Source organism: Pteropus medius, unplaced genomic scaffold (genome assembly GCF_902729225.1).
Source record: "Pteropus medius unplaced genomic scaffold, Ma_sr-lr_union100, whole genome shotgun sequence".
Lineage (NCBI taxonomy): Eukaryota > Metazoa > Chordata > Mammalia > Chiroptera > Pteropodidae > Pteropus > Pteropus medius.
The window spans coordinates 19118628-19134385 of NW_024347791.1; the positions used below are offsets into that span (position 1 = coordinate 19118628).

At 33.6% G+C, this 15758-nt stretch overlaps 1 protein-coding gene across 4 annotated transcripts in view; it reads right to left on the bottom strand.

Moving 5' to 3' along the window:
* Positions 1-713: 713 nt before the first annotated feature.
* The window catches only part of CROT (carnitine O-octanoyltransferase), a 42236-nt gene continuing 27191 nt past the window's right edge, over positions 714-15758 (bottom strand). For all 4 annotated transcript variants that reach the window (XM_039878218.1, XM_039878216.1, XM_039878217.1 and 1 more), the window contains exons 11-18: positions 13536-13619; positions 13348-13455; positions 12995-13125; positions 7663-7786; positions 6680-6758; positions 6501-6594; positions 6260-6379; positions 714-1228 (exon numbers count right to left, since the gene is read on the bottom strand). In XM_039878218.1, coding sequence (XP_039734152.1) covers positions 1108-1228; positions 6260-6379; positions 6501-6594; positions 6680-6758; positions 7663-7786; positions 12995-13125; positions 13348-13455; positions 13536-13619 — 861 coding nt within the window. In that variant the 3' untranslated portion in view covers positions 714-1107. The remainder of the gene's footprint in view (positions 1229-6259; positions 6380-6500; positions 6595-6679; positions 6759-7662; positions 7787-12994; positions 13126-13347; positions 13456-13535; positions 13620-15758) is intronic.

Consider the following 15758-nt stretch of genomic DNA (forward strand, 5'->3'; position numbering starts at 1 on the left):
GAAGTCCAGGCTAAAATACCGAATGATCAGATACACGTGGAGAGTCCCAGCCACCAAGTCCCCAGGCAGTATGTGAAGCCACCTGAACTTACCAGTCTCAGTCTAGCTGCTTAAACAACTCAAGCAAGACAGCAGTGGAACCATCCAAATGGGAAGTCGACAGACACAATCATGAGAAAAAATAAATTGTTCAAAGACAGTAAGTTTGGGGCAGTTTATTATATAACAATACATAAGTTAGATCAGAAAGTATAAGGTCAAACAGGAATGAATCACTTATTTAAACACGATAAACTATATGATTTTGAGTTGTAGTAGAAAACTACAAAATCGAACAGAGAAGAAAAAGAACTGTAAAACCCTGAGAATCTGATAGTCAATATTTAATCATTTCGAAGTCATCGACAACTAATTTTAAATATAAGTGCTTTCATTTTATGTTCACAAAACTAATTACAATATACTATGATGCATTTTGTTAGGGGTTTTTTTTTCCCATGTGTCAAAGTACCGGTATAAACCTCTCTACTACAATCTAATTCTTCTGATAGGCTCTATTTTTTTTTTTTTTTTTTTTTTAAGATAACTATTAAATTGTAGTAGTCTTTTCTAAACATAGTAGGCTTGTATGCCTGTAGAGAAAGTGGAAGACATTAATTTCAGGGAAATTAGCATCCAATCATGTAATTCATATCCAATCATGTACTTCATACCCTTTGGCAACTAGAAAATGTTAAAGTGCTTGAAAGATAGACTCTACAATGGTGTTGAGAGAGAATTTATAAACTATACAGGTACCAACCTGTATTGAAAAGTTAGAGTAAGACCTGTGTTGTTAAAAGTTGTGGATCTGCATTGTTGAGGCTTATCTTAAACTTTGCACTGTTTTATATTCACTATGTCATAATTTGCATTGCTGCTGCATCAAAGGAAGCTTAAAAATATTTCTACTTTCTATGTCACAGTAAATTTAGAGCATGATTCTACTAATCTCTACATTTAACATGTTTCCTTCAAGTCAATACTCCTTCCTATCTCACCTCACCACCCTACTCCCAGCACCCAGTTTAAATGATATATTTTGGTTAAGTGCTTAATGTATAATCTCTAAAGATAAGAGGTGTTCATCAGCTGCATCATGTCATGGAAAGCATGGAAAGTCAGCTGAACTAGCTTTTTTGCATCAGTCTCCGGACACGATTTCCAGGCTGAACAGGATACGACAAACCTGTGAAGCACAAATAATAAGTGATTAAGTACTATGCAAAAATCACAACGCAAAAAGACTCCAGATGGTGATGGTGACTACAGCCAAGACTTTTATTCTATTTGGCTGTTCATATATGAAATATGAATTCTTGCTGACATTAGATAAATGTAACCTGACACAATGGAAAGTAAAGCCATATTTATACATAATGCTAGGAACACCTAATTTACTATGACTAGAGACTAAGGACAAAAGAGAACAATAAAAACTAGCCAGAGCTCAAGAGTGCTTTGGAATAAGGTTTTATTGTATTAAACCCACCTCTTTCTAAAAAACACCTTCCTAAGGTGCTCTGAATGGAATGAGGTGGAATATAAATTCATGTCACTGTTTGCAATGAAAATTGGAACTACTTTTAACCCATTTCCCATTTGCCGAGTATACTCGCTGGTGGCGCTTGTGGCTGCAGCATTTACCCCAAGATAACTCACAGATTACAGTCCTAACCTTACTCCCCAAATTTGCCATGAACTCTCTCACTTTTATTATTTTCAATTCGCTCTAGTATATCTATAGTCTTTGGAAATAAATGACATCATTCTATTATAGCATTCTGATTTTAGTAGTGGTATTTCCATTTACAAAATATAGTAATTCTCGATCGCTGAAGATGTCAAATCCTAGAAAAGGCAGCATTCCTACACGTGATGTTAACTTTGTTTTCAAACAGTTGTTAGCCAAATATTCATTTGATGAATCCAATTTATGTATACATTTCTATTACATTAGGATTAGAGACAGGTTCTGTTTAGAAATAACTCTAAGAATAGTTTTTATATTTTATTTTCACATTGAAAACCAGACAGATTTGGGTCAGCCTCAAAGAGTGTGTTTATGTAAAATTAACGCTGGCAGCAAGCTGTACTTTCTTCTTCTAAATGAGAAATGGGTTAAAGAAGAATATGGTAATTGAAGAGTAAAAAATAATAATAAAATAGAGAAGTATATGTGGAGAAAAAGCTATTTCTAGAAATCCAGAGAGAAACTCTCTTGGAACTATCTCCTTCTAGGTCCTGATGAAGAAATCCCCTGTCTGGCGGGTGATAAAAGTGGCCCCGGAAACTGAAGGAAATAGGAAAGAAACCTGGCTTCCAGTGGGCTCAGAGCAGAAACTGGGCCCTAGCCTTCTCCTTTCCAGACATTCAAATTTTCTATAGCAAAACATGCATTAAGCTCAAGTTAAAACCAAAATGTTGTGTGATATAAAGCTTGTAGATGACCATGCTCTGTCTCATTATACAATGATGAAACTAATGTTTGAGTCGATCATATGTGCTGAAAGATATACAGGGACCTACAAAAGTCCTGCCTTCTTTACACTTAGTGATTCATGTCACTAGTTATTTTCTAGCTACACTATGCATATAAGTATCAAATACTTAGCAACATCTAAATATACTTCTTTGCAAAGATGAACAATTGCTATTTAAGTGTTAATTTAAAAAAATCAGTTATCTTTCTAAATTATAGAAGGAAATAAGTACTTTCACAAAAGAATATACACAGATGCCAGTAACAAAAGTTTTATTTCATAAGAAATTGTTATTTTTGCCTATAAATTGGTAAAGAATGTTTTATAATGTTTAGAGTTGGAAATGATGTGATGAAATAAAAAAGTATATATTATCATTATTTGTAATAATGAAAAACTGGAAATAGTAGGTAAGAAGTTAAATTATGCAAATCCTTTAGACATTATTCAACCATTAAGATATCTCAAAGCGTATTTAATAGCACTGGGAATTGCTTGAAATAATAAATGAGAATGAATTCACAAAAAGAACACTAAAATATTTATAATATGATCTAAATTTTTTCAATATTTTACAAAATTTTTATGAGCATGTAGTATGTTTAAAATAAAATGCTATTTCAAAAATAAACCAATATCTCTTAAGTTATACAACTTTCACAATTAACAATGAATGAAAAAATCCCTTCCAAACCATTTCTGTGCATTTCATTGGAAAATTATTTTGGGTATATTCACAGTAATGACTCGTAAATGTACACCTCTAGCCCTGACCTCTTTTCTGAGCTCCATGCTCATATATACAACTGCCTACTGACAAATCATCTTATATATAAATATAAATAATAAATTCCTGAATTAGCAGAAATCTCTAAGTCAACATGTACAAAACAGAATTCTTAGTTACACCCTACCGTGTCTCCAAACCAATTTCTTCCCTAATTTTCTCCATCCCAGTAAATGCCACCAACAAAATTAGCAAGCTGTCAGTAAGTACTATTGGTTCTACCTCCAAAATATATTTCAAATCCCTCCACTTATCTCCGCTTTATTACAACTGCCTTGTTCGACTTATCATCCGCGCTTCCTGATTTCTCTCATCTCATTCTTGCCCATATTACTGTCCACCTAATTTATATTCTGTATAGCAGCCTATGGTCCTTTTTACATGTAAATAAAACAGGTAACATTCATGCTTAAAACTGTTAAAAGTTTCCTATTATTCTTAGGAGAAAATCCAAACTCCCTATCATGTTACAAGGTCCTACAACAACTGACCACCCCAACAAATCAGTATCTCAAGGAGCGTTACTTTTAAAGCTCTCCAGATGATTCTAATGGGCACTCGAGTTGAAAACACTGCCCTACGGGATTTAGTTCTTGTCTATCTCTCTTCAACTGCTTCTACCACCCTCCTACTCAATTGCTAATGCCAAGCTCCTCCCTCCACCAGGACTTGTAAACTTATGTCCCACAACAATATCACTGTGAAAACATTTACTGAGTGTACCGCATTTATGAGGGAGTTACAGAGCTTGTGGGCTTATAATCTAGGGAGGGAGATAAATGACACACAATGTACACACACACACACACACAGATGCAGTGGGTAGTTTCAAGTGTTAAAATAGCACTTCCCCCTTCCTCGCAGGTATGTGCTATTTTAAACGGTCAGGTGACAGCAAACATCTGTAATGAAGGGAGTGATTCTTACATATGTCTCAAGGAAGAGAATAGTAGGCCAAGAAAATCATGACTGTGAATGCCTTGAGGAGAGAACTTGCTTGGTCTGTTCAAGGTACAAGAAGTCCAGTGTGGCTGGGGTAAAGTGAAATAGGAGAACTGTAGGAGATAAGGTCAGTGAGGTGAGAGCTAGAGCATGTGGGATCTCACAGGAGAACTCTGAATTTTACTGTGAGTGAAAAAAAAAAGTCCTTGGAGGGTTTTGACTAGAAGAATGATATAACTTGAGTTACATTTTTAAAAGGATCATTAGGACTGTTGTGTAGAGAATAGACTGTAGGGAAGGAAAGGTGGAAAAAGATCACATAGGAACCTGTTGCAATAACCTAAGTGGGAGAAGACAGTGGCTCAGCTTGGGTGGCAGCATTGGGCATAGTAAGCAGTGATCAGATTCTGGAGAGCTGTTTTCTTGGATATTCATTTGACTAAGTCCTTCTCATCCTTAACATCTTATCTTCCTTGTCACTCCTAAGACACCTTCCCTGACCACACTATATAAAGCAGTGTTCCATCTCCCCACCAGTTAGTCTCTATTACCACATCAACTTGCTTATTTCCTTCACAGCATTCATCAGTATTTGAAATTATCCTGCTTATGTGTTTGCTTTTGTCCCTTTTTCTCAAAAAGAATATAAAACTCCATAAGAGGGGGGGATCTTATCTGTCTTATGTCCTTAGTACCTAAATCCTTGGCACACTATATATTCTCATTAAATACTTTCTGAATGAGTGAATGTAACTTCTGCCCCAGGATCATTAAAAATGTATTTTTAAAAAAATCAGAGCCAAGGTATTTATCATTGCATGCAATATGGGATCCACTACTTGTCAGGGACTCTATTAGAATGCTTACTTATTCTCTGTATTTGGTAATAATTTTAGACCTCTGACCCTTTATTATGACTACTTGTCAGGGACTCTATTAGAATGCTTACTTATTCTCTGTATTTGGTAATAATTTTAGACCTCTGACCCTTTATTATGAGAAATATTAATAAGATCAATGTTTAATCTTTATCATTCAACCTTTAATTTGTATATTAATATACACAAACTGAATATCATGGGAATATATAATCCAAGGATTTAGATGCCAACAAATTCACGCATCACTGGTATAACAGACTGTCACACTTGACATGAAAGCAGATGATAAAATTTTGAAAAAATAACACTATAAACTCTTTAAAAAGGGAAAAGTATAAAAACAATATATTAGAAACTGAAATACTTCATACATATATTATCATTCCAATTTTTCACATTCCTTTGGAAGTGCTTCTAATCCTGCACTCTTCTTATTCAGTGCTCAATGTAGCCACATTTTTAAAATTTATTTATTTTTTAACATTTTATTATTTTTTTTATTATTTTCTTATAATAAAACCTTCCATGCTTTGAAAGACCCCTGAAGACACTGCCAGACTGCGTGAACAAGGACCTTTTTTCATGCCTATCAATCCCACATTACCTTGTACTCTCTTTTTCCCCTACCAGGTTAATATTTTCTTTCTTACTCTTGCCACAAACTTAAATCAAACTTCATACAACCCAAATGAAAAGCATCTGAATTGGTAAAACCTTTTAAAAAACATACAACCAGTCTCTTGTCTTGGTCTCATTAGCGTTGTCTATAACTCCATGAACCATTACATATTTGCACGCTAACTTCACCTGAACTTACCATAAAATACCTTGGATAGAACAAATATGCTAATATGTACACTGGTTTTTTGAGGAGGATGATGATATGATCGCTGATTCAACCTTAAATGGTGTTCTGCACAAAACACCTAAAGGACTGATTTGACAAATGTCTCAAAAGCAGGACAGAGAAACAAATACACATTAAACATCTAGTGGTAAAAATAATTACCCATTAGCAAGTGACAGCTAACAATACAATCAGAATCACAGTGTAGGAAATATTCGAACAACAAAAGTGATAGCTTTCTTACTCTGTAGCACACTAAGAATAAAAAGAGCAGCCTCACCTGTCCTCTCTGATATGATAGAAGAATCCATAGCCATTGTGTACCATGGGAACCACCATTCCTTGGACTCTTAAATAACCAATCAGACTTGTTGAGAGAACAAAGTTTCCACCTCCTCCACTGTGTAACACAAATAAAAGATATTATACCAGGCTTACAGATGTTTACATTGTTTCTGAAGAGCTTTTAACATTCAGGTAGAAAGAAACTGGTAAAGTTATAAAGCACTACAATATATTACCTTCTGGAGAAAAGTGGATCTGTAAAGAGTTCTGGAACAGGAAGACCTTCCTCTTTTGCTATGAGTGAAAGACCTAAAAGATGACGGTCAAATCCTGCAATGAAACCCCAAATCTGCAGTTAGAAAAAATTTTTCAACCTGAGAATTTTTTTAAGTCAAAATAATTCCAATACAAGTACCTTTTCCAGTTGAACAATCTTTCATCATTTTATTATGTTTTGCAAAAGCTTGCAACATCTTTTGCTGCCGCTCAAAAAGCTGTTAAAAATCAAGAGATGCTTCAATAACAAGCTGTACAGAAACCAAATAAATAAAAAACCTGATCTCAAAGTAATTAGGACTTGGGTAATTTGGGAATGAAAAAGTTTTTAGGAAGACCTCTGAGACACATACTTCTGTGTCTTTTCCTCACTGCTTCCACTACCTTTTTTTTCCCTATATGCCCTGTACCTTGATTATTTCTTTCCCGGTACAAGAAAACATAAACTTGTGGGCAGCACTGAAGTGACATTAACAAGTGTAAAGAAAGAAGCAACTATGATTTCAAACTAGAGAACAGTTGTACAAAAATGATACTGAAGCAGTTCCATGAAACGAAAACAAATTGACATGTACCTAACTATGTCTATCAAAACTAAAGAAATAAATGCAATGCCAAAATAGCACTGGGAAAGAACTACCCTGTTTTCTAAATGCTTCCGAAAGAACAGTAAATAAAACATATAAACAAATATAATAAATAAAACATATAAATAAAACAAATAAAACATATAAAACTGTTCTGATACTAATACATGAAAACAAGAATCTGTGATTTCAAAAATGTTCAACCACATTAAGAAAAGATTTCTTTAAAAGGAATTTTGGGAGAGTCTGTATTTTACTGGTGTTATTCTAAATATAGATCAATAGTAGCAAAATTCTCAAGGTATTGAAGAAGATATTTTGCCTAGAAAATGATACAAATGGGCTTCTAATTTCCTATCCTTCCAACTATATAGTCAACTGGAAAATGAACAAATTTTTTGAAAACTTAAGGAAGAATGTCTGAAAGTATTTTACTGATCCAGGGGAATTGAGATAAAGAATTAGTTATTCAAGGGCCAAGGTTCTTTAGAACAATTAAAAAAATGCTGTAAATTTTTTCTTTTCAAATACTCACACTGGTAGAAGGATCTTGCATGGACTGGCACCACCTGACTGCTTCTACTGTACATGATCGCACAGTCTCTGTACGACCATGATAAAAATATCTTGTCATAGCTGTTTCATAGCAGCAACCAGGGCTACAGAATAAGAGAATTTATCATAAGAAAGAAAATGCTCTAATGTTATTACAAAGAGAGTCTGCTTAATAAAGCTGGTTGGGTCAGAGACTAAGTTCTACAATATTAACTACAGTTGAGACTTTCAATAACAAAGAGGCCATTTTCAAAATCAAGGAGCAAAAATTACTCTGGTGCACAGGGCCTGGTATAATATGGAACATTTCAAAGGCTTAGCTGCTGTCAGTTTATATAGTAAACTGTAGTCTGTGGTAGATGGTCTCTAAAATCTCCCCCAGTGATCTCTACCTCCTGCTATTTTATGCCCTGGTATAATCCCTCACTTTTGAGTTGGAGATGAACTTAGTGACTAACTTCTAATAAAAAGAATATGACCAAAGTGATGGGATGTCACTTCTGAAATTAGGTTACAAAGAGAACTCTGTCTTGCTCTCACTTTCTTACCCTGATACTCTGAGGAAAGCCAGCTGCCATGATGAAAGCTGCCCTATGGAGAGGCTCAGATGGCAAGAAACTGAAGGAGGCTTCTGGACAATAGCTTGAGAGGAACTGAATCCTACTAATAACTATTAGAGAGTGAGGATGGAAGTGGTTCCTCTCTGAGCAGTACCTTCAGATGAGAACATAGTCCTGGCTGACACCCTGACAACAACCTTACAAAAGTCCTGAAGTTAGAGGCACCCAACTAAGTTGCAAATGGATTCCTGACCAACAGAAAATGTGAGATGCTAAATGTTTATTGTTTTAAGCCACTAAGTTTTGGGGTAAACTGTCACACAGCAATAGGTAATACAGAGTCCTTAGCCTTTCGTTCCTTTATATAAAACATGAATGACTGTAGAACTAAATAAAAGCATGATTTAAGAAGTTCCCTAGAGTGATAACTGTTTTCCTGGGCTGGAGAATGACATAACAATTTTAGATACAAAGCTCTCTTACTTTCTTGGTAGTTGGAATTGAGTTAAAGAGATTAAATGGAGTGAGAGTAAAAGGTTGGAATGTGGGATCTAAGAGGACTCTAACAGAGTAATTGAGCCTCTTCTGTTCCATGTTTCTATAAGGCTTTCTTCCTGAAATAAAATAGTATCCTTTTAAAATGTGAAGAAGAAAGTGCAAATAAAAACATAAAACAGAGCTAAAATAACATTCTTTAAAAAACATTAAAAATAAAAGCAATAAAAATGAATGACAAAATATCACTACTCTGCAACCTCTAACGAAATAACAGATCTTGATAATAATCCTCAATGGTTACTAAGATATTAGGTAAAAAACTCAGAGAGTAAACTTTATAATGGATGTTGGCTAACAACTGAACCCAATCTCATTCTTAAAGGATAAAACAGAAAATTAGTAACATTGACTATTTGATTTTTTGTTGTAAAAAATAATAAAAATAACTGATTATTGTTCTCAAGTCTCTAGACCTAAACACCAGTTTATAAGGAAAACAGGAGACAGCAACATATTTAACAGTATTTTTTAACTTAAAAGCAAGTGAACAAAACACTGACATAAATTTATGTTAATGGGGACATAATGTAAAAAGATATGACCTGTGACAATAACAAAATAAAGAGGGTAGTTCATATTGTATAGAAGCAGAGTGTATACTATTGAAACTAAGCTGGTATTATTCGAACCAAGTTGTTATAAATTTAAGATGTTAACTGTAATCTCCAAGGTAACCACAAAGAAAATAGCTAAAGAATATAGAGATAAAGAAGGGAATCAAAATGATACAGTGCAAAAAATCAACTAAGTACAAAAAAGGGCAGTAATGGAGAAATTGAGGAAGAAACAAACATGTAAGACCTACAGAAAATATAACTATAAGGCAGAAGCAAATCTCTCCTTAGCAATAATTATTTTAAATATAAATAGACTGAACTCTTTAATCAAAGGCAGAGGTTAGCAGAATGGATTATAAAAGCATGGTCTATCTATATGCTGTCTACAAGAAATTAACTTTAGATACAAAGATATTAAGAGGTTAGAAGTAAAAGGATGAAAAGATATTTCATGAAAATAGTAATGAAAAGAGTTGGAGTGGCTATATTATTATCAGACAAAGTAGATTTTAAGTTAAAAGATTAAAAGAGGAAAACAAGACAGTATATATTGAAAAGGTTTAATTAAGAAGATATAACAATTATAAAAATATATGCACCAAACAACAGAACCCTAAAATATATGAAGCAAACATTGACAAAATTGAAAAGAGAACTAGACAGTTCTACTATACTAGCTAGAGACTTCAATACCCAATTTTCGATAATGGATAGAACATGTAGACAGAAGATCAATAAGGAAACAGGACCTGAACACTATAAATAACCAGATCAAAGAGACATATATAGAATATGCCACTCAATAATAGCAAAATAAAAGTTCTCAAATGCACATGGAAAAGTCAATATATATTAGGCCACATAAGCCTCAATAAATTTTAAAAGACTGAAATCATACAAAGTATCTTCTTCAATGACAATGGAATAAAGCCAGAAGTCAATAATAGAAGGAAAACTGGAAAATTCACAAATATAAAGAAATTAAAACATATTCTTAAAAAACTAATTGGTCAGGGAGAAATCACAAGGGAAATTAGAAAATAGTTTGAGATGAATGAAAAGGAAAACACAACACACCAAAACTTATTGGATTAAGCGAAAGCAATGTTCAGAGGAAAATTTATAGTTGTAAACACCTACATTAAAAAGGAGAAAGATATCAAATCAATAAACTAACTACACACCTTAAAGAATTAGAAAAAAGGACAAATTAGACCCCAAGCTAGCAAAGGGAAGAAAATAGAGTGGAGATAAACAAAATACAGAAATAAAAAATAGAGAAAGTTAACTGAACCAAAAGTTGGTTCTTTGAAAAGATCAACAAAACTGACAAACTTTTAGCTACATTAAGAAAAAAAAGGATAAGACTCCAATGACTAAAATTAGCTATGAAAGAGAGCATTATTCCTGACTTTACAGAAATACAAAGTATTATAATACTATGAACAACTGTATACTAATAAATTGGATACCGTAGATGAAATGGACATACTCTGAGAAATACAAACTATCAAATATGACTCAAGAACAGAAATCTGACTGGGCCAATAACAAGGAGATTAATCAGTATTCAAAAACCTCCCAATAAAGAAAAGTCCTGGACCAGATGGCTTCATTGATGAATTAACACCAAATCTTCTCAAACTCTTCCAAAAAAAAAAAAACGAAGAGGGAACACTTCCTCACTCATAATGATGTCAGCATAACCCTGATATCAAAACCAGTCAAAGATACTACAACAAAAGATGCTATAGACCAATATCCCTTATGAAACAGATGTAAAAATCCTCTACAAATTACCAGCAAACTGAATTCAGCAGTTTAAAGGATACAGCATCATCAAGCGGGATTTATCCCAGCAATGCAAGAGTAGTTCAACAAATCAATCACACTAATAGAATGCAGAAAAAGACCTACATGATAATCTCAACTGATACAGAAAAGGCATTTCACAAAATCCAACACTGTTCTACAATAAAAACACTCAAACTACAAAGAAAAGGGAATTTCCTCAACATGATAAAGGGCATTTATGAAAAACCCATAGCTAACACAAAACACTGAAAATTTTCCACCTAAATGAAGAAGAAGAAAGGATGCCTGCTTTTGCCACTTCTGTTCAACATGGTACTAGTTCTAGCCAGGGGGCAAAAAAATAAAAGACATCCAAATTGGAAAAGAAAAAGCAAAACTACCTCTATTCACCGACACTTGATCTTTAAAGAACCCTGAAGAGTCTACAAAAAAATTGTGAGAACTAATAAATTGGGTAAAGTATCAAAATACAAAATCGATACATAAAAATCAATTTCTATACATTAGCAATGAACAATCTGAAAAGAAAATTAAGAAAACATTTCCATTTCCAATAGTATCAAAAAGAATACTCAGGATTAAATTTAACCAAGGAGGTGAAAAGACTCATATACCGAAAACTACAAAACATTGCTAAAAGAACATTTAAAAGACATAAATAAATGGAAAGGGACCCCATGTTCATGGATTGGAATCCTAACTGGCAGTATTGTTAAGATGACAATAGTACACAAAGTGATCTACAGAATCAATGTAATCTCTATCAAAGTCCTAATGATGTTTTTGTAAAAATGAAAAACCCATCCTAAAATTCATATGAAATTTCAAGGGACTCAGAATAGCCAAAACAATCTTGAAAAGACCAAAGGTGAAGGACTCCGACTTCCAGATTTCAAAACATACTTAAGTGAAATAAGTCAGACACAAAAGGACAAATATTATATAATTCTATTTATAGGAAAAATCTAGAACAGGCAAATTCAGATAGACAAAAGTAGATTAGAGGTTACCAGGGGCTGGGGCAGAAGCGGAATGGGAAGTTATTGCTTAATGCATATAGTTTCTGTTTGGGATGATGAAAAAAATTTAGAAAAAGATAGTGGTGATGTTTGTACAACGCTGTGAATATTAGTGAATGCCACTGGATTATATACTTAAAAATGGTTAAAATGGCAAGTTTTATTTAAGAAAAAACCCCACATAGCTGCTAATAAAGATAAAATGGAACAATTAAAAAATTATGAATTCAAAAGAAGGTAAAAAGGAACAAAAACAGATAAGATAAAGAGAAAATAAACAGCAAGATGGTAGACTTACACACAACTTACTAATAATTATATTAAATGTAAATGATTTAAACATCCCATTTAAAGACAGATAGTCTCAGATTGTATTAAAACAAGCAAGATCATGAAGCTTCCATTTCTGCTTAGGATGTAGAAAGTCACAATATACTATCTATCCTAAAAATGAGTAAAGACTAGATAATCTACAAAATCATACCTTTTCATGACTCCATCTGAAAACTAAGCTGCAAGAAAACCAAGTGATCTGAATTCCAAAGAATGTGAAAACCCCTCTTAGAAGATAGCAGACACTTCAAAAGTATTAAGGTAATGAAAAACAAAGAATGACTATGAAAGTGTCACAAATTGAAATCTGCCATTCTTTGGAATTATTGTTGATGGAAGTACAAATTCGGACATGGTGCCAATTGGGAAAAAAAGTAGGGAAAAACACTGTGAGTTAGGATGAAATAGCTATGATAAAGATATATCCTTGGAGTTCAAGATTCTGAAAGTGGAAATTAAATGGTCCTCACCGTCCATGAAGTCTGTAATAGGCCAGCTGAAGTGCAAGCTGAATAAATGTATCAGGGTGAAGCTTCATCTTCTTGGTTAGCTTTTTGCCAAAAGATGTAAAGGGATGCACCACAATCTGTAGATCAGATGCCTAACAAAAAGAATTAAATGGGAACAGTGAAATATGACCTAAGGAGAATACTCTAAAGGTAACCAATTATCATTTGCATTAAAGTAATTATCAGACATAAATAAAGGTATTAAAGCTATAATTTTAAAATGTTTCATGCTGTCATGCTTAGATGATAGCCAAATTTTTATGTATAGTAGTTAAGAGAAAGCATTACTATCTAAGAGAAAAGTGAAAATCTACCTGCTTGAGATACTGGGCTTTAGCTTGGTTGACGTTGTTTAATATTTTCTCATCCACAGTGAAAACAAGCTCCTCAGGAAGTGGTATATCTCGTACTTTCTCTGAACCCTAAAAGTAGGGAAGAATTTAAAATATTATATCTATAAAAACATGAGGAGAAAAGGGATAAAATATTTGTTTTAACATACCTTCCACCTTCCTTCATTCTCAAAAATCTTCTCATCAACATAATAGCTGATTTTTACCATAACCATTGCATCGAAAGGAGCGTGCTAAAATGAAAATACACAAGATTCTGAATACTTTTTATCAAATTTGAACTTTATCTAATATTTTATTTTCACTTTTCCGCCAGTCTCAATGTGTAATAAAGTGCAGCATTCTCAAATGCCTTACCTCCTAATGATAAAGATATGGATATTCTACAGAACAGTAAGTAACTGCTATATTTTATTTTCTGAGAAAAAAACAAATATTTAAAGTTGGAAGCACCTAATTAGGGCTCTTGAGGTAAATGAGGAGAGGTGTAAAATAAACCATGTACCATCTGGAGAAAATAATTGCTATTTGTACTGGTAGTCAAAACAGGGATATGTATGTATGCAGTGCTAAGATGTTCTGGAATTGTGGAAAAGTGGACAGGGAGGGCAGACTATCTGAAGGCTAAACTGAGGATGAGTATGAACTTCTTTAGATAAAGACAATAGGCCACTAGATGAGTATTAAAAAGCATAACGATTTTGTGTATGTATCTACAAGTGTGCAGATGTGGCAAAAATAATTCTCAATGCTTAAGGAATGTGGGAAAGACAGGCTGAGATACAGGGTGTTATAGGTTTGACAGCTATATTTAGAGAAAGGAAGTGCAGCTAGTACATTTTTCCATCATTTATTTTGAAGGACAAACTTTTTGCCGTATTTTCTCCATGTTCCTTTGATGATAATTACATCAGATGGTTTTCTCCTGTTACTGCTACCACTTTACATTAAACACAGTTACCATTTATGAACTGAATATGACACTGCTAGCTTTGGGGAGAAAGAAGAGAGAGTTAAGATATAAACCCAGCCCACCTGGTTCAGAGGGAATAATTAGGTGTCTTAAATATCACCCTAACATTACACAGCTCTGCTGCTCTATATCATGGCCCAATAGAGCCTAGAAGCACAGTGTATACTGTTATCAAGTAGGTGGTAGCCACAACATCAGGAAAGGCTCATGAGAGGGGTCAGTACAAGAGGCATGAGCAGCTCATCCCACTTGTCAGGAACGGCACAACATAACACGACTCACAGGTCACTAACAAACCCCTTTTCTAACTGCATCTCACAACTATATAGTACATTTTAGCTTTACAAAGAATTTTCAGATATCACATACATTATTTCATTTAAGACAACAGTATTAATCTTGAACTATTTTACTGGAACCACTAAGAAGGAGCAAGACTGAAGAATATGTCTCTTCTCCCACCCATCTCCTGGTGGAAAGCTAATAATCAGTTTCAAAAAAAAAGTTAGGAAATATAAAAATTTCAAATGCTTCCTGATGCTTTATTTGTTCACATAATTTTTATGTTTCTTTTTCATTTATATGGAGATAATATGTGTAACATACTGTTTTAAAATGTGGACTTTGGGTTCTGAGTCCAAACCCACCACTTACCAACTGTGCAACTATGAGAAAGTTACTTAATTCAAGTAAACTACCTCATCTGTTAGTATGGATAATAATACCTATTCTCATACAGTTGCTGTGAAAAATGATTTTAACAATGCTTATAAGTGCTTGCTAAAGAACCTGGCACACAGCAATAATTAGTAACTGCTGTTACTACTAACAGCTGTTTATTATGCTTCCCTTCATGAAGCTCTATAGTAAGGCCTATATACAGCAAACTAGTTGACTCCAGGATTTTAAATCCCAAGAGGGAAATGCAGTTAATATAATCACAAAAGTAAATATTCAAGCACCAATGGAAGAGAGTAGCAACATGGCACTGAATTAAGAACAGCTTTATAGTATATATACTTTACTAATGATGTTTTATAGGTTAAATTGCATTTTCTGTAATCATCTTAGGTTACAAGGGAAACCTACATTGAATTAAAAGCATATCACGGGGAGATAATCAAATATCAAGTAGAGATAATCAAATTGATTTTTAAAATATATAGGTGTTAATGCATGCACATAAAGTATGTCCATACACTTACTACAGAAAAGCAACTCAGCTGTGCTTGAGATATATGCTTATTATGGGACCTATATTCTTTATTCAGAGATAGAAAAGATCATTAGTTATTTTCATCTTGAATTTGAGCAAACAGCAGGATGTTAGTGGTATTAGTAAAAATCAAAGTAGTGTGAGGTTTTTGGGGGGTTAGGAGTGAGGAAGAAAAGCAAGACG